General features: G+C 42.5%; 1 protein-coding gene across 5 annotated transcripts in view; it reads right to left on the bottom strand.

Moving 5' to 3' along the window:
• rhbdf1a (rhomboid 5 homolog 1a (Drosophila)) overlaps positions 1-22,887 on the bottom strand; it is a 387,291-nt gene that overhangs the window by 128,356 nt on the left and 236,048 nt on the right. For all 5 annotated transcript variants that reach the window (XM_063058802.1, XM_063058799.1, XM_063058803.1 and 2 more), the window contains one exon: positions 8,201-8,331. In XM_063058802.1, the coding sequence (XP_062914872.1) occupies positions 8,201-8,331 (131 nt within the window). The remainder of the gene's footprint in view (positions 1-8,200; positions 8,332-22,887) is intronic.

The following is a 22,887-nucleotide window of genomic DNA, read 5'->3' as shown; positions in this document are numbered from 1 at the left end:
TGCCCTTCTCACCGCTCAGTCATGTGGCTGTTAGCAGAGGTAGCTAACAAGCTGAGTTTGTATATGAGCCCAGGTGACAGGGTTGCACTCTATTTGTTTGCTCTGTCACTAAAGTTTGAACTGTTTCAACAGGAAAGAAAATGAAATTATCAGATTGGTGAAAGCAAGCCCATTCCGGATTTATGTGAAACTCCTGCACTGCAGTAAGTCACTAGATGATGCGCTGGAAAGTTTTAGTCCAACTGCAGTGAAACCCCAATTTTACACGCCCCAATTTAACGCGAATTCGGATATAACGTGATGAGTCATTGGACTCCATGTACATCCATGTCAATCCATACTCCCTTTTGCCAATCAACTTCCCAGCTCTTGGGCTCATCCCTCCCCCTCCTGTCTTCTCCTATCATTTCGGGTCTCTCCCTCCCCCTCCCACTTTCAAATCTCTATCTTTTTTTTCCGTTAGTCCTGACGAAGGGTCTCGACTAGATGCTGCCTGGCCTGCTGCATTCCACCAGCATTTTGTGAGAGTTACTGGACCTTATTTTTTTGCTCAAAATAGAACAAACTGCTAGAAAAAGAAAATCTTTTTCTGTGAAAGATAAGCTTCATGCCTTAATGCGATCAAGACTAAAAGTTGCAAGTTGCACGAGACCTCGGGATACCGGAATCAACACTTCGTGTCTGGAAATCTCACAAAGAAAAGTTATGCACGCCGCTTTGCAAAGTTGAAGAAGCAGGACTAAAAGCCAAATGCCTGAAGACAGCCAAAGAAGTCAGCCTCGATGACTCCCTGCACAAGTGGTTCGTTCAAGCTCTCTCAGAAGGCCTTCCAATTTCCAGTCCTATTCTCAAAGCTCAAGCCAAGGAGTTTGACAAGCAGATCAACAGAAAAACCTCACAGTTCAAAGCTAGCAATGCTACGTTCAAGCAAGGAACACTCGATCACTTTTTAAAGAAATAAACTGTAAATGATGACTGCTAATATTCTTGAATGTTTTTATGTTGTTTTATGTATTAAAAAGCTTTACTAAAAATTAATTTGTGTTTTAATTTCTACAGTAACAACAACCCTGATTTAGCGCGACCCCACTTTTTTTGCGATGACATTTTATGGACCCAAACAATCGCGTTATAATGGGGTTTCACTGTATATAGATCACTCATTGAGAGGAAGGATTACATCACTAAGATATCATTACTGAAACATTACATGAAGAGATAAGGTCTTTCATAACTTCAAAAGTTTGAGAGTTAGGAAACACTAAGAGTAACCACTCCGCCCTTGAGCCTGTCCCACCATTCAGTGTGTTCATGGCGATCTGCCCCAGACCTCTCTGACTCTTCTATGTCAGCTCCCCAGAGCTCTCATTTGATTTTTCAATAAATTTATTTACTTCCTCTTTAAATGCCCCAAATCTTCTGGCTAGTTAATTATAAATTTAAAAACACACCTTTTCTTTATGGTAAAGATACAATACTGCCCTTGCACCATGAAAGTGAAGCATTTGCCTTTAAGTACTTATACATACATCTTTCTTTATTCATTAATGACAAGAAGGGAGGGTACTCAAAGCTAAGCTTCTATACAAACATTATGATAGTATGAGAGTCACTATACAGGTATTAAGAGAAAATATGAGGATTTCAGCAGTGAAGCTACTGGCCCAGTCTCAGCTGAGTCAGGTGACATAATGGAGAGCAAATATCACCTCCAAGTCACATGGTTGCAGGGAGTCTAGTTCATTCTCAAATAGTGAAAAGGAGATAAAGGGGCCAGACACAATTGCCTAGAAGTGCCACTGATCAATAATGCTCTCTCTTATGTCCAGTGCCATGCAACTGAAAATCTATTTCCTTCCCCATGTCCCAGAAAACTAAAGAACCACATCAGTTCAGAAACATGACTGGACACTTCCAGCATCATTTGAACATTAGAAAGATGATATAATTTTTAATATCAGGGCAAACATGATTATACACTTCAGTTGGTTAATTAAACTAGCTTGCTGTACATGTAAGCTTCTCAAGGCTCCCTTTATATTAGTATATCACCCTGCCCTACACCTTAATCCTGTGAATTCTCTTCCAGTGAAACACTGACCCTAGCATATTCCAGAACAATTGACCCCACTAAACTCCTCTCATCAAACAAACCACACTGGTCTGATGAACACCTGCTCTCCATCCTCCCAGCACACACAACTGTCTGATTCACCCATCCCAGGGCAGTACTCAAATTCCTCCCTCCCACTTCCAAAGCTGCCCCTTACTTTCACACAATACCAGAGTGCAGGTGTATGCAATTTGAAAATCAAGGAGGATCTGGAATCGTTTGGGAAAGTTTGAGAAACTGAGCACAAGTACAAAAGCCCAAGAGAAGTAGCACTCAACCTTTACTAAAATGTTAATATGGGTGAAGACTGAATTATGAAGAGGTATTCAAGATATTGGGCCCTTTACCATTATGCCTGGGGATCGAAGCAGATTTTTTTAAATTCTGAAAAACTTAAATAGATGATTTAATCTACCGATTCTCATGGAAGTATACATTTAAGATAAACATGACAAAGGAGGCGAGAATGTGATTTTCTCAGTAACAAGCTGAAGGACAAAACCTTCCAATCATTTTCCTTCAATACAGGAGTGAGTCAAAGTCTTGAAAATAAGGAAGATATTCTTATTCCTTTCAGAATTGGACGCAGGCACGATTTTGAAATTGGAATGAGCATCTGAGGAAGTAATTGACACAAAGGTGTTCCTTGTTACATCATTAAAATCCTCTAACGTGAGTGTTCAAAAGAAACGGCAAGGATAACCTCGCTGTCGCTCTCTGTAATTGGGTTAAATACACAATTTACAACAGTGTGTAATACTATTTTAAATTTATAGTGGACCACAAATATACAACTTTTTAATTACCCCTAGAGCCAGTTGTGCAATATTGGTCAAATTTGCACTGACAATATAAACAGACTGAATGACCCACTGAGGCATCACTGGTTTAGTAATAATAATGATTGGATTAACTATGACAACTATGATCGCAATCCGGTGGAGTAACATTTCAGCACGAAAGGTTAAAAGCATCACTTGCTGAGTAAACAGCAATGATTCACCAAACCTGGCACATCAGCAGAAGCTCTGCAGTTTATTGTTGTTTTGACTGGAACCAACAATTTGCACAGTGAAACAAGTGCACGTACAGTTCAAAGATGCCAGAGTTTACTACAGTATGGCACAACGTAGATTCAGGAAAAAAAAATTGTCATCTGATACAGTTTTAGTTAGGTTTATGATAGTTATTCCCCTTTGAATGGGGTGAAGAAAACCAGAAATTATTACCTCTCAAACAGGCTAAAAGGACCAGAATGGAAGATGTCATAAAGCTGATCATTAGGGAATCTGGTTAGCAGTTTTTATGGTGGAAAACTATCTTAGTAGGTCCATCTTGTGGTAAAGGTTAGTCACTTCAGGTGAGAAAGCAAACAATGTCAGAATTACAGATCCTGATGAAGGATTTTGGCCCGAAACGTCAACTGTTCACTATTTTCCATATATGCCATCTGGCCTCCTGAGTTTCTCCAGCATTTTATGTATATTGTTTGGATTTTCAGCATCAGCAGATTTTTCTCATGTTTGTAAGAATCACTCAGTATTATGATTGTCACAATATTTATATATTTACAGAGGTGCAAACGGGTCTTTGTGAGTCCTTGCGTAGGATTCCCTAAAGGTTAACTTGCAGGCTGAGTCAACGTTAAGGACAGCAAATGCAATGTTGGCATTCATTTTAAGAGGGCTAGAGTATAGCTGCCAGGATGTAATGCTGAGGTTTTATAAGGCATCGGTCAGACTGCATTTGGAGGATTGAGAGCAGAGGTGGGGCATTTATGGAACATACAACAGTACAGCACATGAACACGCCCTTCAGCTCATAATGTCGTGCAGAACCAATTAAATTAGTAATAAAATGGCTAACTAAACTAATCGAATCTCCCTACATAATGTCCAAATCCTTCCATTTTCCACACATTCATATCTAAAGGTCTGATAAAAGTCTCTAAATGTTATTGCATACAGCACCACCCCAGGCAGTGCATTCCTGGCACCCATCAATCTGTGTGGAAAAAAAACTCACTGCCCAACACCAGGTCCAGTGTAGCACCTCCTCTTGTTGGCCTACTGATTGAAGAAACACTCCTCAATGCACCTAACAAATTCTTACCCATCTAAACTCTTGCACTCAGAAGGCCTCAGTTTATATTAGGGAGGTTGAAGTCCCCCATGACAACAACCATATTGCTTTTACACCTTTCCTTAATCTGCCTGCATATCTGTTCCTCAATGCCCAGTGGATATTAGGGGTCTAACGCAAACACCAGGAAATCTGCAGATGCTGGAATTTCAAGCAACACACATAAAAGTTGCTGGTGAACACAGCAGGCCAGGCAGCATCTCTAGGAAGAGGTACAGTCAACGTTTCGGGCCGAGACCATTCGTCTTCATCCTGATGAAGGGTCTCAGCTCAAAACATCGACTGTACCTCTTACTAGAGAAGTTGTCTGGCCTGCTGCATTCACCAGCAACTTTTATGGATATTGGGGGTGTCCTTAGTACAATCGCACCTGAGACAATTGCACCCGTCCTATTTTTGAGTTCTACCCATCTAGACTCAGTGGATGAGCCCACCATTATGTCTCCTCTAAATGCAGCTGTGATATTGTCCCTGAAAAGTAGTGCAATTCCCGCAACTCTTTTACCTCCCCATCTTTTCTAAAACATCAAAACTATGGGACATCCATGTCCTTCTCTCAACCAAGACTTTAATGGCCACAACATCATAGTTCCTGTACTGATGCATACTCCAAGTTCATCATCTTTACCCCTTAATACTCCTAGCATTAAAATATGCACTGTTCAAACTATCTCCCCCATCGTATCTATTTCTTTGCCCCGTCTGTTTTTACTGGCCCTGACATCTACCTTCCTGTCCATCCTTGCACTTTCTAACCTGGTGTTCTGCTTCCCCTCTCCCTGCCAAACTGGTTTAAACCCCGAGTAGCACTAGTAAACCTCCTGGTCAGGATACTGGCTCCCTTCTAGCTGAGGTGCAACCTGTCCCTCTTGTACAGGTCACCCCTGCCCCAGAAAAAGTTCCAATTATCCAAGAACCTGTTATAAGGCCTCTTGCATCAGTTGCTCAGCCACTCATTCACCTGTACTATCATCCTATTCCTGCCCTGACTAGAAAATGGCACTGGAAGTAAACCAGAGATAACTAACAGAGGTCCTGCTCGTCAGCCTCTTTCCTAACTCCCTATAATCACTGCATAATTTCTTCCCTCTTCCTACCCATGTCATTCATGCCAAAGTGCACCATGACCCCTGGTTGCCCACCCTCACTCTTGAGAATATTCTGTAGCCACTCTGAGACATGCTGCTCTCTAACACCTGGGAGGCAACACATCATCCTGGAAGGGACTTCGCAGTATACTAGTAAAATCACACACATGAGAAAATCCGCAGATGCTGGAAATCCAAAGCAACACACACAGAACGCTGGAGGAACTCAGCAGGTCAGGCAGCATCTGCGGAAAACAGTAAACAGTTGACGTTTCAGGCCGAGACCCTTCTTCAGGACTCAAGAAGGGTCTCGGCCTAAAACGTCAACTGTTTACTCTTTTCCACAGATGCTGCCTGGCCTGCTGAGTTTCTCCACAATTTGTGTGTGACTCCACCCTGGAGTCTCTTTCTTGGCCACAGAATCTCCTATCTGTCTCCTTAGCTCTTGTGTTGCCTATCACCATCAAACTGCCTTCCCTACTGAGCCTCAGAGCTGACCACAGTGCTACTGGCCTGACTGCTGATGCAGGGCCCTGACAGAATACATGCCCAGCAATATCCAAAAAGGAACACCCGTGGCTGAGTGAAATGACCACAAAGGAACCCTGTACGAACTGCATAAACCCTTACTTCTCCTAGTGGTCACTCATCTACAAACTGAAGTCTGCACTCACTCTTCTTAGGACTACCTCAGTAAAAGTTTAATCTGAGGTTTACAGCCTCCAAGATGCTCCCGAGTACATCAGCTCCAGCTTATCTTACAAAAGATATGCTGGCATTGGAGGGGGTCCAGAGGAGGTTCACGACAATGATTCCAGGAATGAAAGGGTTAACGTATGACGACTCTAGGTCTGTACTTGGAGTTTAGATGAATGAGTGGGTTCTCACTGAAACCTATCAAATATTGAAAGGCCTGACTGGTCATGGAGCAGATGTTTCCTACAGTTGGGGGGGGGGGGGGCGGAGTCTAGGATATGAAAGCACAGCCTCAGAATACAGGGACATCCATTTAGATTAGAGATAAGGAGGAATTTCTTTAGCCAAAGGGCAGTGAATCTGTGGAAGTCATTGCCACAGACAGCTGTGGAGGACAAGTCAATGGGACATTTAAAGTGAAAGTTGAAAGGTTCTTGATTAGTCAGGGGAGAAGGCAGGAGAATGGTATTGAGTGAGATAATAAATCAGCCATGATGGAATGGCAGAGCAGACTCAATGGGCTGAATGGTCTGATTCTACTCCTTTGTCTTATGGTTTCAGATCTGAATGCTTATAATGGCAAGACTTCATTTGCACACTGATAGAGCGTGCTGTGACAAAGCTGACAGCACTTTGTGATCAGAGCTGGAGAGTTGGAAGCTCTTTCATGAAGCTGATTGAAATTAAATATGTGGAAGAGAGCAGTGGAGGCAGAGACTGGGAAATGCATCAATTCTCAGAGAATAAAAGGCAAAGCATCCTATCTGAGCATCCCAATTTATAAATTAGAAATAGGTTTGTGAGAAATGGGAGGCTGCAGGAACTAATGTGTCTGAAATAATGATGGGAAATACATTGATACAATTTAAACTATTACTGCCTCAAGAGAACGCAAAAATCATCCTCACTGGTTTACACTCCACAGTAGGCAGAAAGGGCAGCAGGATCAGCAAACAGTCAGTGCAATGATGTGGCCCCATACCACAAAGAAGGCTGAAGCACACATGCATCAATGGAAAGTTTGCTTTCTCAATGTAAAACCATATCTGTAGTCCAAAGATCAGGTCTAGCACTCAGGATATCGTTGTTTCATCAGCTGTAAGATTTCTGCTACCTCCTCGTATTCTGTACCTTCCACTGGAAAGTTAAAAAAAGGTTTTTAAAACCCAATAGCATTCAGGATAGAGGGAGAGGAAGAACAAAAAGATAAATCTCTCACTAGATTTGGGCAGGTTTCATATTCGCATTTCCTTGGAGGTAGAGGATTCCGTGCCTCATTCAGTAATGTGTAAATACTCAAGGCACAAGATCATATGTTGAAGATATTTGAATGAGACATCTGAAGAGTGAGTGCAAAACCAAAGCCCAATGGCAACACCTATAAGAGGGTGGCTAAAATACAGAAGTTGCAAATCCACACTTTTCCACAAAGCTGTGTTCTAGCCAGCTCTGTCATACGTAAACAAGTGCATCAACAAAGAACTGAGTGCACCTGTGAGCTTGATTCATTGCACTTAAAGAACATTTAAGATCAAGTTACAACAATTAACTTGAAATTAAAAGGGTTGTTAGTAATTGAATGGCATATTTTTAGTAAAATTAAAACAAGTGGTTTTAATTCACCTAAACAGTCCTAACAGTGAGAAAAACCAAACAGATACCATTTCAGGTTGTATCCAGATCAAACTGGAAGGATGAGCAGCTCTTCCCTCAGTTCTACCCTCATTCTTATAACAGAACTTTAATGCTGAGAATGATCTTCAGAAGAAGTAAAACCTCTGCCTAAATATTAACTGTTTTAGGGCTATTGTTCAAGCAAAACTTCACTAGCTTCATTTAATCTCACTTTTTAACTTTACATATTTTAATGCCTTTGCAGCTCAATAAACTTTACTTTATCCGAGTTTGAACCGACAGAGACAAAGTTGAACAGAAGTATAGTGGAATGCTTGCAGAATAATAATAAACAGTAGAAGAAAGAAACTGTCTGCCTCATTTTGAAAGCAAGTGTAATTATATTCCAGAGCAGTGGAGGTGTCTACTACTGGGAACACTCCAAGTGTCATTCCATCACCACCTTCTAAGAGTATTCTCAGCCTTATAAGTTCCTTTTCCCTTCAGCCAAGCACCTTTATTTTCAAAAGAATTGATATTGCCTTACCTTTTGATGGTCTGGGTTATAGAGGTCTGCCTCTGGAACGTAGGCCGCCTTTGCTCATTTGGTGGAGATGGTACCCTTGTGTTTTCAGGTGGCATGCTGACACTTCGCAGGTAGTGTTGGTGCCTTAAAGACTGGGTAGGACAGAAGGAGAGGTACTTTAATCTCAATAGTTACCAGGACATTCTCAAGGTTTTACTACTTTTTAAAATCTTACCACCTCCAGAGAAATATCTGCTCTGATCTCTGATGGTGTTAATAATTCCCCTCCAACAAATGTCACAGATTGAAGATTCTTTCTCAGAACTGACAGAGAGGCAACAGCAGCTCGTTAAACTGGAGGGCAAGGAAGGGCGGAGGGTCACTGATTAGGGTAAAACTGAGGTGATCGGGGATAAGCAGCAAACAGGATTATCTGGCCAATAAATTAATGAGTCAGACAGATAAAAAGGAGGGATTGCAACATGCAGGACAGGAAGTCCTGGCTGGTCATGCTGTACGTTGCCTCAGGCCAACATCTGGGTCTTTCCTTGCCCTTTAATTGCATCCACTGACTCACTCACCAGAGTTTACTGACATCACAGCTGACCCTATGGTGACCCGAAGCTTACCCAATTCAAGACGCCCCCGAACTCCTTCCCTATCTGCCCTGCAGCTTAAACTTGTCTCTTTCACAGTTCTGATGAAGCATCTTTGCCCTGAAACATTAACTCAATCTGTCTTCCCACTGATGCAGCCTAACCTGTTGAGTACTTCTGGCATTTTATGTTTTATTTTAAATTTCCAGCATCTAGAGATTTTAAAAAAAAATTCCACTTTCAATAGTTGACTCATTATTTGACTCCAACTCAAATAATGAGGGCGGAGCTTAGTCAAGATGGTGCTAAACGACAATTCCTTTGCTTGCATCTTCAGAAACAGCTCTTTTTCCATCTTTGATATCTCTATTTTTCCCCTTCAGGGTTCTTTTGAAGACCCTGACCTGGAGTTACATGCTGGCTTCGGTTCTTTGCAGGAATGGACCCGCTCTCAGGGTTTCATGACTGGCCGTTATTCGACATGCCAAGGATGCGGCCTAAGAGCTTAACTCGCCTTCGGGGGTCCAAGATCTCGTAGCTCTGGAGACGGGCGAATCGAAGGTCGGTGACCCGGCAGGAGATCGGTGTGTCGTGGGATTCGGAAGGTCCAGAGACCTGAGATCTTCGGGCAGCGAGTTGTTTGTTATGTCTCCCCTCTCGCTGTGAAACAGAAATACCTCTTTTTCCTTTATTAGGGAAAGAGAGAGCCTTTAGTAGTCTTTGGGGTACTGCAAGTCTGTGTCTTTGCTGTTGCTTTGCTGCACGCTCGGTGCAGATGCTTTTTTTTTGCTGGTGGGGGGGGGATCGTTGCTTACTGTTACTTACGCACGGGAGGGAGGGGAGCTGGGGCGGCCTTCGGGGTTCTAACATTTAACTGTCATTCATTCTTTGGGGACACTCCCGTTTTTGTGGATGGTTGCGAAGAAAAAGCACTTCAGGATGTATACTGTATACATTTCTCTGACATTAAGCGTACCTTTGAAACCTTTTACAAGTCAGGTCACACATCTTCAGTCAAACATAGAACTGTGCAGCACAGGAACAGTCACTTTCGCCCACGATGTCTATGCTGAACAAAATAGCCTTTTAAACGAATCCTTCTGTCTTTATATGGTCCACATCAGTTCTTCTCCATCTGTTCATGTATCCGTTGAAACGCCCCTTAAATGTTGCTTTATCTGCTTCCATCAGCTTCCCTGTCAGCCCTTTCCAGACAGCTACCCATTATAAAAAAAAACTCATTTCGCAAATATCTTTAAGCTTCCCCATTCACGGGTAAGACAGTTTTGAGTTTCTTGTTAACAAAAATACTTCATTTTGGGGAAAAAAAATTTCTTGCTGTGTTGCAGTTTAAAAGCTCCAAAAGGACAGGGGGAGAAAGAAGCAAATACCAACTTTGGCAGCTGGTGGACATACTTTCTTCCCTTTTTCATCCCAAACTCAGCTGACCAGCCTGCTCATGCATGCTCTGTCATGAGACAACAAGGAGTGTCCCTTCTTCATTCTCAGACACGCCTGGCACCTGTTGGCGAGGCATTGCTTTGTTGGGGCTGTGGATGCAAAGCTCAGACCAGATGAAATGTAGAACCTCAGGCTGTTGCCACCCACCCCTGTTCTAAAATAGTTTTCAGAATGAACAGGAGCCACTGCCAAGTATTTTTTTGTACATTTTTCCACTCCTGCTCCTGTGGGCTCACACGAAAATGAAACGGCTTTCTGAAAAATAAAGAGCCTCTTGGCTACTCTTCATGGTCAGTTTGAATGGTGGGGAAGCCCTGGCAGTAAAGGAGCCCAACTGGCTAAAGGTCACATGTCCAGATGCCACTAATTCTAAATGGAAACTCAAACCGTATAAGGGAGGGTGAAGGGAACTGGGTAAAGTACTGGAAGGAGGAGGATAAAATAATTAAAAATCAGCTTTTCCGATTCATTTTTCATGGTGTGCCAGTATTAGTAAGGTCATTACTGTTCAACCCACTGGGGAATCAAATTTCTCCAGGTCAGAAGGAACGAGATAACAGGGCAACTCAATGGTCAGACAAAGGCAGGTATTGAAGGAGATTCTTTAAGCAGTGGAGGTAAAATGTTGGAAATAGTTAAGGATGACATTTCAAAGTTTGGAGTTCAAAGGCATGAAAGCATAACAATGGAAGTTGGGGTGGAGTTAGATGCCAAAGGGCAAGGGCCCAGTGTACTCATAGGTTCATGGAGCTGAAGATGAATTTGTAATTTAGGATAGTATGCATGCTGGAGAGACAGTTGCAGGTGGGTGCATTCGATTGAAGCACGGAACAAGGCCATTCAGCCCATCAAGATTCTGTAAATATAGGACTCAAACAGCTCTAGCTAATCTTGGCATATTTGTAGTTTGTACTTAAAATGATGTAGTTGAGAAATGGAAAGAGGCAATAGATTAGCTATTTATTGGAGGAAATTAGTTCTGTCAACACCAATGTGAAAAGCAAGGTGACAAAATAAAGATCAACAGAATTATTCACATTTCTTTAAAGCACCACAATACACACTTCAGTTAAAAATTAAGGTTAATTAATTCTTTATTGAACATCTTCCCACCAAAGTAAAATCAGAGAGTTGGGTGATGATTCTATATAACCAAGGTTCCTATCAAAGAACAGGCAGCCAATTCTCTGCCAAAATCCCATCAGTTCAAATCAATATACAGACACAATTTCAAATGATTCATAAAACCACACCATTTAGTTTTTTTTAAGAAAAAAGGACAACATCTCTTACATTCAGCTAAAAATCCTACATTAAAAGTGCCAGACAGAACTTAAAATGCTGACTCATTTGCTCTGATTTGTTAGCAACAGGCAAGGTCAGAGATGACTGGAGAGCAGAAAAATGAATGGCAGACATCCCACCTCTCCCGGAAGTTCCGGGAGTCTCCCGCATATTAATAGTGGCTCCCTGATGCCCGCAAATTATATACAATGTCCTGGAAATCGATTTTTTTGAGAGCAAGTGAGCGAGAGAGGGAGAGAGAACGTGAGCGACCATGAGAGCGCGAGCGAGAAACCGCGAGAGAGCGACCACGAAAGAGAGAGCACGCGAGAGCGACCACAAGAGAGAGCGAGCAAGCGCGCACCATGGCAGAGTGCTCCAAAAAAAAGAAAATATAAAACATACTTCACCCCAGACTACACTAAAGTGTGCCCCTGCCTAATAGGGGTCAAAATAATGACAGTGTTGCTCACTGAACTGTTTGCAACAGTGACTTTTCTATTGCCCATGGTGGGGTTAGGACTCTAAAAGACATGTTGAGGTGAGTTTAACAGGTGTCATTAATTCATTAGCATAGCTATCATTATTTAAACTAGCTGGTTAGCGGCTAAGGAGCTACTCTATTGCAGTCGTCTCACCTCTTCCAGAAGTTCCGGGAGTCTCCCGCAAATTGATGGTGCTACCTCCCTGAAATGAGTTTTTACTGGGTGGGATGTCTGGAATGGACATAATGTGAACGGAGCAGATCTTCCAGGGCAAGTCGAGACCCTACCCATTTCATTTTGCAATGACAGGCAAAGAAAACCAGGCTGAACCATTATGAAATTGTGTCATGTCAGGGGACTTGGTAGGAACCACAACAATAGAGCCCAATTCACAAATTATTGCTGAAGGAAATCCAATATCAAGAAGCTTTGTAGGGCGATGTCAAAACTGAAATAAAAATAAGATCTTTTGGGATCAAATGAATTCCACTGGGCCCTGGCCTACCTAAATCTGACTCCGACACAACACTAGCTAGAATTAACGTTAGGTATTTTATGTCAACTCAACATCACCCAACTCCTCGAAGGTAATCGAGTACTGGCTGCTTTAGTTTGTACAGAAAAATTAAACCAACCACATTTGTCCAAAAGAATAAGCTCACATAACAGAATTCCGTCTTCCATTTGGGCACATTCCAGCCCTTGGGACTTTATAACAACCTCTATAATTTCAGACCACTAGCCTTTATGTTGGAATTGCCAGTTCTTTTACAAGGTCTAATGTCAGGTTTGTCACTCTCTACAGATGTTACTTGCTCAGATAGATATTAGACCGCACTTTGCTTTAGATTTTCAGTGGCCACAATCTCCCACACCACAAAGTCAATCTTTTTTTTTAAATCCTTTCTCCTCCAAGAGGACCACAACCTTGTTGTAGGGTTTGGAGGCTTGTGTGCCACAATGACCCACAGAGCTATGTTGGCTGGAGTCAGGGCCTTGTACTTTGACTCTTGGTAGGGTTCACTCTTGCCAAACAGATCAAGGGGTAGAGGCCAGACAAGGAGTGGTCCACCTGTCCTCCGGGTTTGGGGTTCAATTCAGGGCTAACAACCTTGACAAGTCAAAAAAAAATTGTTACAGAAACAGCAATGGAGAATCCTTCTATATCTGTGTACAAGTATGGACAGACAGAGACAGAGGACGTTCATTGTTGCCCTAAATGCCAGCAGTGTAACAGGTAGAAAGTAAGTAATATCTTCTAATTGCTCTCATTCATCCGATGATAAAGCAGTTCTGAAAACCAGTCGGCGAACAAAGGTGCTGGTCATTAACTCCAGGAGATGAGGCAGAGTGCATCAATGGAGATGGCTTACAGTTTCAAGATATTAGGAGTAAATATCATCAGTGACTTATCATCACCACAGCCATGAAAACGTACCAATGCTTTTATTTCCACAGAAGACGAAGGAAAATCGGCATGTTCCCAATGACGCACCAAGTTTTACAGATGAACCACAGAAAGCATTCTGCCTGGATGCATCACAGCTGCTCTGCCCAAGGTTGCAAGAAATTGCAGAGTTGTGAACACAGGCCAGTCCAACAAACAAAGCAGCCCCCCCCCCCCGCTCCAATGATGCCATCTACACTTCATGCAACCTCAACAAAGTAGCCAACATAATGAAGGACCCCCTCCACCCTGGTCACATTTTCTTCTCTCCACTCCTATCTGGTAGGGATAGAAACACTTGAAAGCATGTCCCATCAAGCTCATAGCTTCTATCCCAAATACGTGAAATCTCGAAAGGACTTCACATATGTTAAAAGAACTCTTGATCTCCCAATTTAATCTTGCAGTGGCCCATCTTTGTCTACTTGCACTGCTTGCTTTTTGTAGCTGGAACACCTTACCTGTGTCCCATTTTCATTTTTACTACCTTGATGTACTTATAAATGGAATCTGTCTGGTTAGCACACACATAAAAGCCACTTAACGTGTACATATGATCGAAATAAGCCGATATCTGGATATCCTTGGTCTTCATCCTAACACAGATAGCACTTTCATTCCCTCTACCCTCAACTACTTAAAAGCACCCTTGTTTTCTTTTTCACTAGATCTAATGAAGGGTCACTGACCTGAAATAATACTCTCCCCCCAACCCCCATTCACAGACATCAGCTGACCTGCTGAAAATGCCCAGCACTTTATACTTTTATCCAAAAGCATGCCATGTCCAATCTTATGCTCTGTACTCTGATACAGTGTATCCACACGGGGTAGGACATCAGCAACTAAATATCTAGTTATGTAACATGCCCAAGGTGCCCAGCATACTGAATTCCCTTCAGCCAACTGAATAACAGTGTTACTATCCAAATACTTAAAATGGCGACTTGCCGATAAATTTATTCCATCTTTAAGGGGGTACTCACTGAAACTTGACAAGAATAAATAATTACAATAGAAGCCATTTCCCTTTCATTAATTGTATCTAACAGGTGATGTGCTTAATAAATACTAAGATCATAAGCTGCAATTTTAAATCTCCTTGAAGCTTTTCTGTCATGGTGATGGAAGAAACAGCATTAACCACATCTACACGAAACGGTGTCATAGGAAAGCAGCATCAATCATCGGAAATTCCCACCAGCCTGGCCACACTCCCCTCGTGCTGTTGCAATTGGGTAGATTAAAGGTACAAGAGCCTCAAGAACAGTTACCACCCCACAACCATCAGACTCTTGAACAAAAGGGGATAACTACACTCATTAGCCCCATCAATGAACTGTTCCTACAAACAATGATCTCACTTTCAAAGATCCTATCTTATTACTTCATGCTCTTGTTATTTCTTGCTATTTACTTATGTTTGCATTTACATAGCTTCTGGTCTTCTGCACTTGGTTTGACCTTTCATTGATCTATTATAGATTTGTTGAGTATGCCTGCAGGAAAATGAAACTCAGGGTTCTATATAGTGATGCAGATGTGCTTTGATAATAAAATTTTACTTCGAACTTTTGAACTCTAACATACAGGAAAGAGTCATCCTTTCACTCATGCAATAGGTATTTGCCAAATAACCCCCTTGACAACAGTGTGCATCTACTACTTTGACAATTAAAAGACTGTCTTGATATCATCTCAACAATGGAAACACGGTATAGAAGTTAGTATGTGAGAAGTATTGTTCTACAATGAACCTGTACCAAGGTCATCATGTACAGCAAAGGGAGTGCTTTACTGGAAAAGGCTTCAGACTCACACCATGTTGACCATTGATGTCAATAGGCACAATTTAAAGGGCAGAATGTTTTGGTGATTGGAAGTAAGGGGGCTGGGGTGAATGTCAGAGGTAGGTGGGTGCATGAAACACCCTGCCAGAGGAGGCGATAGAGGCAGATACCTTAAGGACACTTAAAGAGACTATTAGAGAGGCACGTCCAGGGCAGAAAAATGGAGGGGCATATTGTAGAGAAGGGATAGATATATCATAGAGCAGGTTAAAAGGTCAGCACAACATTGTAGGTTGTAGAGTATACCTTGCTGTAATGTTGTACACTTAGATCTGTAGTGAACGTTAACTAAATGTTGAGGCCTCACTTGGAGCATCGAGAGCAGTTTTGGGCCTCTGATCTTAGAAAGGATGCGCTGACATTGGAGAGGCTGCAAAGGATGGTCACGAAAATGAATCTGGGAATGAAACAGTAACCATATGAGCAGTGATTGAAGTTTCTGGGCCTGTATTCACTAGAATTCAGAAGAATGAGAGGAGAATCTCACTGAAATCTATTGGATGTTTCCTGTGGTGGGGGAGGGGTTCTAACAGAAGAGGATACAGCATCAGAATAGAGGGGTGTCCTTTTAGATTTGAGATGAGGAAAAATTTCTACAGCCAGAGAGCAGTGAATCTGTGGAATTCTTTGCCACAGGCGGCTGTGGAGGCCAAGTCACTGGGTATATTTAAGGCAGAGGTTGATAGATTCTTGATTAGTTAGGACATGAAGGGATACAGGGAGAAGTCAAGAGATTGGGGCCGAGAGGGAAAATTGGATCAGCCATGATGAAATAGCGGAGCAGATGTGATGAGACAAATGGTCTAATTCTGCTCCTATATCTTATGGTCTTAGGACAGCAGATTGTGTAATTAACAACAGGACCAAGAAAGAGACAACAGATTAAGCAAATGGATTAAATGGCAACACAGAGACTTCAATGCAAAGTAGTACAAGATAACTTGCATCAAATGAGGCAGGGAAATCATGAATTTTACAGAAGAGACAAAGGAGAGGGAAAGGGAATAGGCAGACAGTATAGAGTACTCCTGTGGCTGTTCCCCTCAATAATAAGTATAATAATAAGCTTTGGATACTGTTTGGGGGGGGGGGAACAAACTGTAAGGGGCAAGCCACAGTGACCTGATCTCTGGCACCGAGTTTATCTCTGTGGCTCAGAAGGCAAGTGGGGAGAAGAGGAGTTCAGTTGTGATAGGGGATTCCATAATTAGAGGAGCAGGCAGGGGATTCTGTGACTGTGAAAGAGACCTGGATGGTATGTTGCCTCCCAGGAGCCAGGGTCAGAAATGTCTTGGATTGGGTGCACAACATTTTAAAAAGTGGGACGGTGAGCAACCAGATGTTGTGGTAGATATTGGTACCAATGACATTGGTAGGAAAAGGGAGGAGGTCCTGAAGAGAGGAAGTTCAAAGTTCAAAGTAAAATTTATTAAGAGCGTCACCACATGTAACCCTGAGATTCTTTTCCTGCGGGCATATTAGCAAATCTATGGAACAGTAACTGTAAACATCAGGAACTACAATCTGTGCAAAATACAGATATAAATAAATAGCAATAAATAATGAGCATGAAATAACAATATCCGAGACCTCAGATGAGTGTAGCTATCCCCTTTTTTCAAGAGCCTGATGGTTGAGGGGTAGTAACTGTTCTTGAACCTGGTGCTTTGAATCCTGGGACACTTGTACCTTCCACCTGATGGCAGCAGTGAGAAAAGAGCACGTCCTATGTGCTGCTTTTCTACGGCAACGTTTCATGTTGACATGCTCAATGATTGGGAAGGTTTTACTTGTGACATACTGGGTCGAATCCACTACCTTTTGTAGGATTTTCCACTCAAAAGGCATTGGTGTTCCTATACCAGGCCGTAATGCAGCCAGTCAGCACACATTCCACCATACATCTATACAAGTTAACCACAGTTTTCAGTGACATGGCAAACCTCCACAGACTTCTGAGGATGTAGAGATGCAGCCATGCTTTTTTTTTGCAATTATATTTATATGGTGGTCCAGGACAGGCCCTCTGAGATAGTGACACCCAGGAATTTAAAGTTACTGACCCTCCCTCACCTCTGATTCTCCAATGATTACTGGCTCATGGACCTCTGGTTTCTCTCTCTGGAAGTCTACAATCATTTTGCACATCTACATTTTGCAGTTTGTTTACAATTTATAGTTCCTGATGTTTACAGTTACTGTTCCATAGATTTGCTAATATGCCTACAGAAAAAGAATCCCAGGGTTATAATAAATTTTACTTTGAACTTCAGGACCTCCTCCCTTTTCCTACCTATGTCATTGGTACCAATATTTACATTGAGTGAGAAGTTTCTGTTATTATACCACTCAGCAAAATTTTCAATCTCCCTCCTGTATGCTGATTCACTACACCCTTTAATACAGTTCACAACAGGTGTCATCAGCAAACTTGTATGTGGTGTTGGAGCTGTACTGAACCACACAGTCATGGGTGTAAAGCGAGTAGAGTAGGGGACTAAGTTCACATCCCTGCAGTGGTCCTGTGCTGATGGAGATTGTGGAGATGTTGTTGCCAATCTGAACTGACTGGAGTCTACAAGTGAGGAAATCTAGCATCCGATTGCACAAGGGGGTGTTAGGTAGAAAGCAGGATTATTGCCTGTGCCAAGTTACAGGGAGGATAAGAACAGGGTGAATCCATGGCTGAAAAAAGACCTTTGACCAGTGACCAATCTGGACATTGGAAACTTTGAGGGGAGGAGATTTTAATCAGGTCCACTGCCTGAGTAGAAAAGCCAGCAGCAGGTGGTTACAGCAAAAAAGAGCTTTGACCAGCAACCAATTAGCATTTTGCATTGATTAGCAAGAGCAAATTAAAGGAAGACAGGGGCATGCACAGCAGCCATCAGAGAGGACAGAGCCAGGGTGGAGATCTTAAGGCTTTAGCTCTTCGAGGCTTCAGTCACAGAAAGCAAAGGAAAGGAGAGCTAAGGGTTAAGTATTTTTTCCCCTTCCCTTCTCTATATCTACTCAGCTAAGACAGTAGAGATGACAGGCAGAATAGTGGAATGCTCCTCTTGTGGGATGTGGAAGGCGGGGAGACCTCCAGTGTCCTGACAACTGCAACTGCAAGAAGTGCATCCAGCTGCAGCTTCTAAGGAGCTGGAGCTGGAGCTGGAGCTAGAACTGGATGAACTCCCGATCATTCGGGAGCCTGAGAGTGCGATAGGAGAAACAGGGTGCTGTTTACATCCCAAGGCGCAGGATGCAGGAAACTGGGCAACAGTCAGAAAGGGGAAAGGGGTCAGGTGCCAGTGCAGAGTACTCCCGTGGCCATCCCCCTCAGCTATAGGTATATCACTTTGCATACTGTCGGCGGGGGGCGGGGGGCGGGGGGGGGGGGTGGAATGACCTAACAGAGCAAGGTCTCTGGCACTGAATCAGGCTTTACGAAGCAGAAGGGAAGTGGGGAGAAGAGGCGTGCTCTGGTGATGGGGGATTCATTACTTAGGAAATTGGACAGGAGGTTCTGTGAGCGAGAACGAGATTCTCAGATGGTATGTTGCCTCCCTGGTGCCAGGGACGGGATATCTCGGATCGAGTCCTCAGCATTCTTAAGTGTGAAAAGCCAGAAGTCATGGTTCATGATGGCACCAATGACAGGGGTGGGACGAGTGATGACGTTCTGTGTAGGTAGATTGGGAAGTTAGGTGCTGAATTAAAGGGCAGGACCTCCAGGGCTGTGATCTCAGGACTGCTACCCATGCCATGTGCTAGTGAGGCCAGAACTAGAAAGATTATACAGTTTAATATGTGGCTAAGGAGTTACTGTAGGAGGAAGAGCAAAAGCTGCACAATGGGGTTTAAACCAGATTTGCAGGGGGATGGGAGCCAGAGTGCCAGAACAGTGGAGAGGTTGTGGAGGCAGATGCTGGTAAGGCCCAAAAGTCAGGAATCTAAAGGTTGAGCATGATGTGACTAGTGTCCTGAGCTGTGTATATTCCAATGGAAGAAGTATCATAGGAAAGGCAGATGATAGCTGTGAAGGTGAGGTAGATGGTTTACAAACAAGAGGCAATATGTAGTCAGGAGAGGATGTTGAGGCTATTGATAGGGCAAAATTGCAGTCAACAGGATGAGTTGCAACATAAAAGGAGGGCAAAATCAAAAGGCGAGAATACAGGACTGAAGGTGTTTTATTTGAATGCGCACAGTATACAGAATAAGGTTGATAAACTTGTAGCACAGTTGCAGAATGGCAGGTATGATATTATAGACATCACATTGTATCAAGAGGATATGCAAGAAGGCAGAGGGGACGGTGTTGTTCTGTTAGTAAAAAATGAAATCAAATTATTAGAAAGAGGTGATTTGAGATGGAGAAGCTAAAGTCAGATGTATCAATATTACAGTGGAGTAAAGGGAATTACAGAGGCATGAGAGAGGAGTTATCAGAATTGAATGGAAAAGAACACAGGCAGGGATGACGGCAGAGCAGCAATGACTGGAATTTCTGGAGCAATTCGGAAGCCACAGGATATATTTATCCCAAAGAGGAAGTAGTTTTCTAAAGGCAAGATGACACATCTGGGGTTAATAAGAGAAGTCAAAGCCAACATAACAGCCAAAGTGAGGGTATGTAATAGAGCAAAAATTAATGGGAAGTTAGAGGACTGCGAAATTTTTTTAAAAAGCAACAGAAAGCAACTAAAAAGTCATTAAGAAGGCAAGGATGGAATATGAAAGTAAGCTAGTCAGTAATACTAAAGAGGATACCAAAACATTTTCTTTTGATACATAAACTATAAAAGAGTGACAAGAGTGGATTTTGGATCACTGGAAAATAAGGCTGGAGATAAAGTAAAGGGGGACAAGAAAATGTCAGACAAACTAAATAAGTATTTTGCATCAGTCACCATGGTGGAAGACCAGTATGATGTAAGTTCCAGGTGCCAGGGGTCATGAAGTGCGTGAAGTTAATGTTACTACAGAGAAGGTTCTTGGGGAAACTGAAAGGTCAACCGGGACCAGATGGTGTACATCCAAGGTTCTGAAAGAGGTGGCTGAAGAGATCGTGGAGGCATTAGTAACGATCTTTCAGAAATCCCTCGATTCTGGAATGGTTCCAGAGATGGGAAAATTGCAAATGTCACTCCACTCTTTAAGAAGGGCGAGGGGCAGAAGAAAGGAAACTATAGGTGGTTGGGAAGATGTTGGAGTCGATTATTAAGTATGAGGTCTCAGGGTACTTGGAGGCACATGATAAAAATCGGCCAAAGGCAAGATGGTTTCCTCAAGGGAAGATCTGACAAATCTGTTGGAATTCTTTGAAGAATAACAAGCAAGATAGACAAAGGAGAATCGGTTGATCTTGTATATTTGGATTTTCAGAAAGCCTTTGACAAGGTGCCTCACGAGGCTGCTTAACAAACTATGAGCCCATGGTATAACAGGAAAGATTCTAGCATGAATAAAGCAGTGACAGATTGGCAGGAGCCAAAGACTGGAAATTAAGGGAGCCATTTCTGGTTGGTTGCCATTGACAGGGGTCTGTGTTGGGATTGATTCTTTTTACGTTATAAGTCAATGATTTAGATGATGCCATTGATGGCTTTTTTGCAAAGGTTGCAGATGATATGAAGACAGGTGGAGGGGCAGGCAGTTTTGAAGAAATAGAAGCTGCAAAAGGACTTAGATGTGGAGAATGAGCAAAGAAATAGCAGTTGGAATAGTGTCAGGAAGTGTATGGTAGAAGAAATGAAAGGGTTGACTATTTGCTAAATGGAGAGAAAACTCAAACATCTGATGTGAAAAGGGAGTTGCGAACCCCTGTGCAGGTTTCTCTAAAGGTTAACTTGCAGGTCGAGTCTGTGGTGAGGAAGGCAAATGCAACCTTAGCAATTCATTTCAAGGAGGATGTAATGTTGAGACCTTATAAAGCACTCATAAGGCCTCACTTGGAGTATTGTGAGCAGCTTTGGGCCTCTTATCTTAGAAAGGATGTGCTGAAACTGGAAAGGGTTCAAAGGAGTTTCACAAAAACGATTCCAGGATTGAATGGCTTGTTGTACGAAGTTCATTTAATGGCTCTGGGTCTGGATTCACTGGAACCCAGCAGCATGAGAGGTGACCTATTGAAGCCTATCAAATAGTGAAAGGCCTTGATAGAATGGATGTGTAGAGGATGTTTCCTCCGATGGCAGAGTCTAAGACAAGAGGACACAGGCGCAGAATAGAGGGATGTCCTTTTAGAACAGAGATAAGGAGGAATTTCTTCAGCCAGAGAGTGGTTAATCTGTGGAATTCTTTGCCATCGGCCGCTATGGAAGTCAAGTCTTTCTGGCAGAGTTTGATAGATCCTTGATTGGTCAGGGCATGAAGGGATATGGGGAGAAGACATGAAATTGGCACTGAGGGGAAAATTGGATCAGCCATAATTAAATGGTGGAGCAGACTCGATGGGCCAAATGGCCTAATTCTGCTCCTATATCTTACGGCCCTATGAACAATTGGTGCAGGAGGCAAGGTTTCAGACTTCTGGATCATTGGAATCTCTTCTGGGTATGGCATGGCCTGTACAAAAAGGACAGGTTACACCTGAACCTGAGGGGAATCAATAGCCTTTGGGGCAGGTTTGTTAGAGTTGTGTCGGGATGGGTTTAAACTAATTTGGCAGTGAATAGGAACAAGAGTAATGGGGGTGAGGATGGAGTAGTTCATATACAAACAGATGCGGTGTGTAGTGATACTGTGAAGAACAGGCAGATGATAGAGCAAAATTGCAGACTGTGGAATGAGATAAAGCATAACAGGGAGCCAGGAGTGATGTGTACAGGACTGAAGGCATTATATTTGAATGCACACACTATACAAAACAAGGTAGATGATCTTGTAATGCAGTGAGAGATTGGCAGGCATGATCTTGCGGGTATTGCTGAGTCGTGGCTGTAAGATCTTAGCTGGGAGGTTAATTTCCAAAGATACACATTGTATCAAAGGATAGACAGGGAGACAGAAGGGGTAGGTTGGCATTGTTGGTAAAAATGAAAGCAAATCCTTAGAAAGAGGTGATATAGAATCAGAAGATGTAGAATACTTTGGGGTAGAATTAAGAAACTGCAAGGGTAAAAAGACCCTGATGGAAGTTATACACACACCAGGATTTGACTCAGCATCAAAGGTCAATCAGGCTAGTCCTCTTTACTGGAACAATAATCTTAATCCTCTTACTGCTACTGTCGATACTATCTTTATCAACATTTTAAAAACTCACTATTAACATCTTTTTTAAGTAACCTCAAAGTTTTGGAAACAAGATTCTACACTAACAAATCTAGTTAAATTCTGTCCCAAGAAGTGCCAATGCTTTGCTTGAGTTTTAGTATCGTGTAGCCATCTATTGCCACTAGGCTTGCCAACAAAACAGAACACTACTTATTCAAATGGAAAGTTGGCTGACCCATATCATTACATCAGTACAGGATGCCCATTTCTCTACAATTTTTTTCTGATGCAATCTACAATAAATTCAAGCCTCGTGGAAAGACATACGATTCTGGAATATTTTTTGTCTTGGAGTCACCCAACAGGGTCTGGGGGCCAG

The sequence above is a fragment of the Mobula hypostoma genome, chromosome 9, assembly GCF_963921235.1.
Source record: "Mobula hypostoma chromosome 9, sMobHyp1.1, whole genome shotgun sequence".
Taxonomy (NCBI): Eukaryota; Metazoa; Chordata; class Chondrichthyes; order Myliobatiformes; family Myliobatidae; genus Mobula; species Mobula hypostoma.
This window is presented reverse-complemented; position numbering and strand designations above follow the sequence as displayed.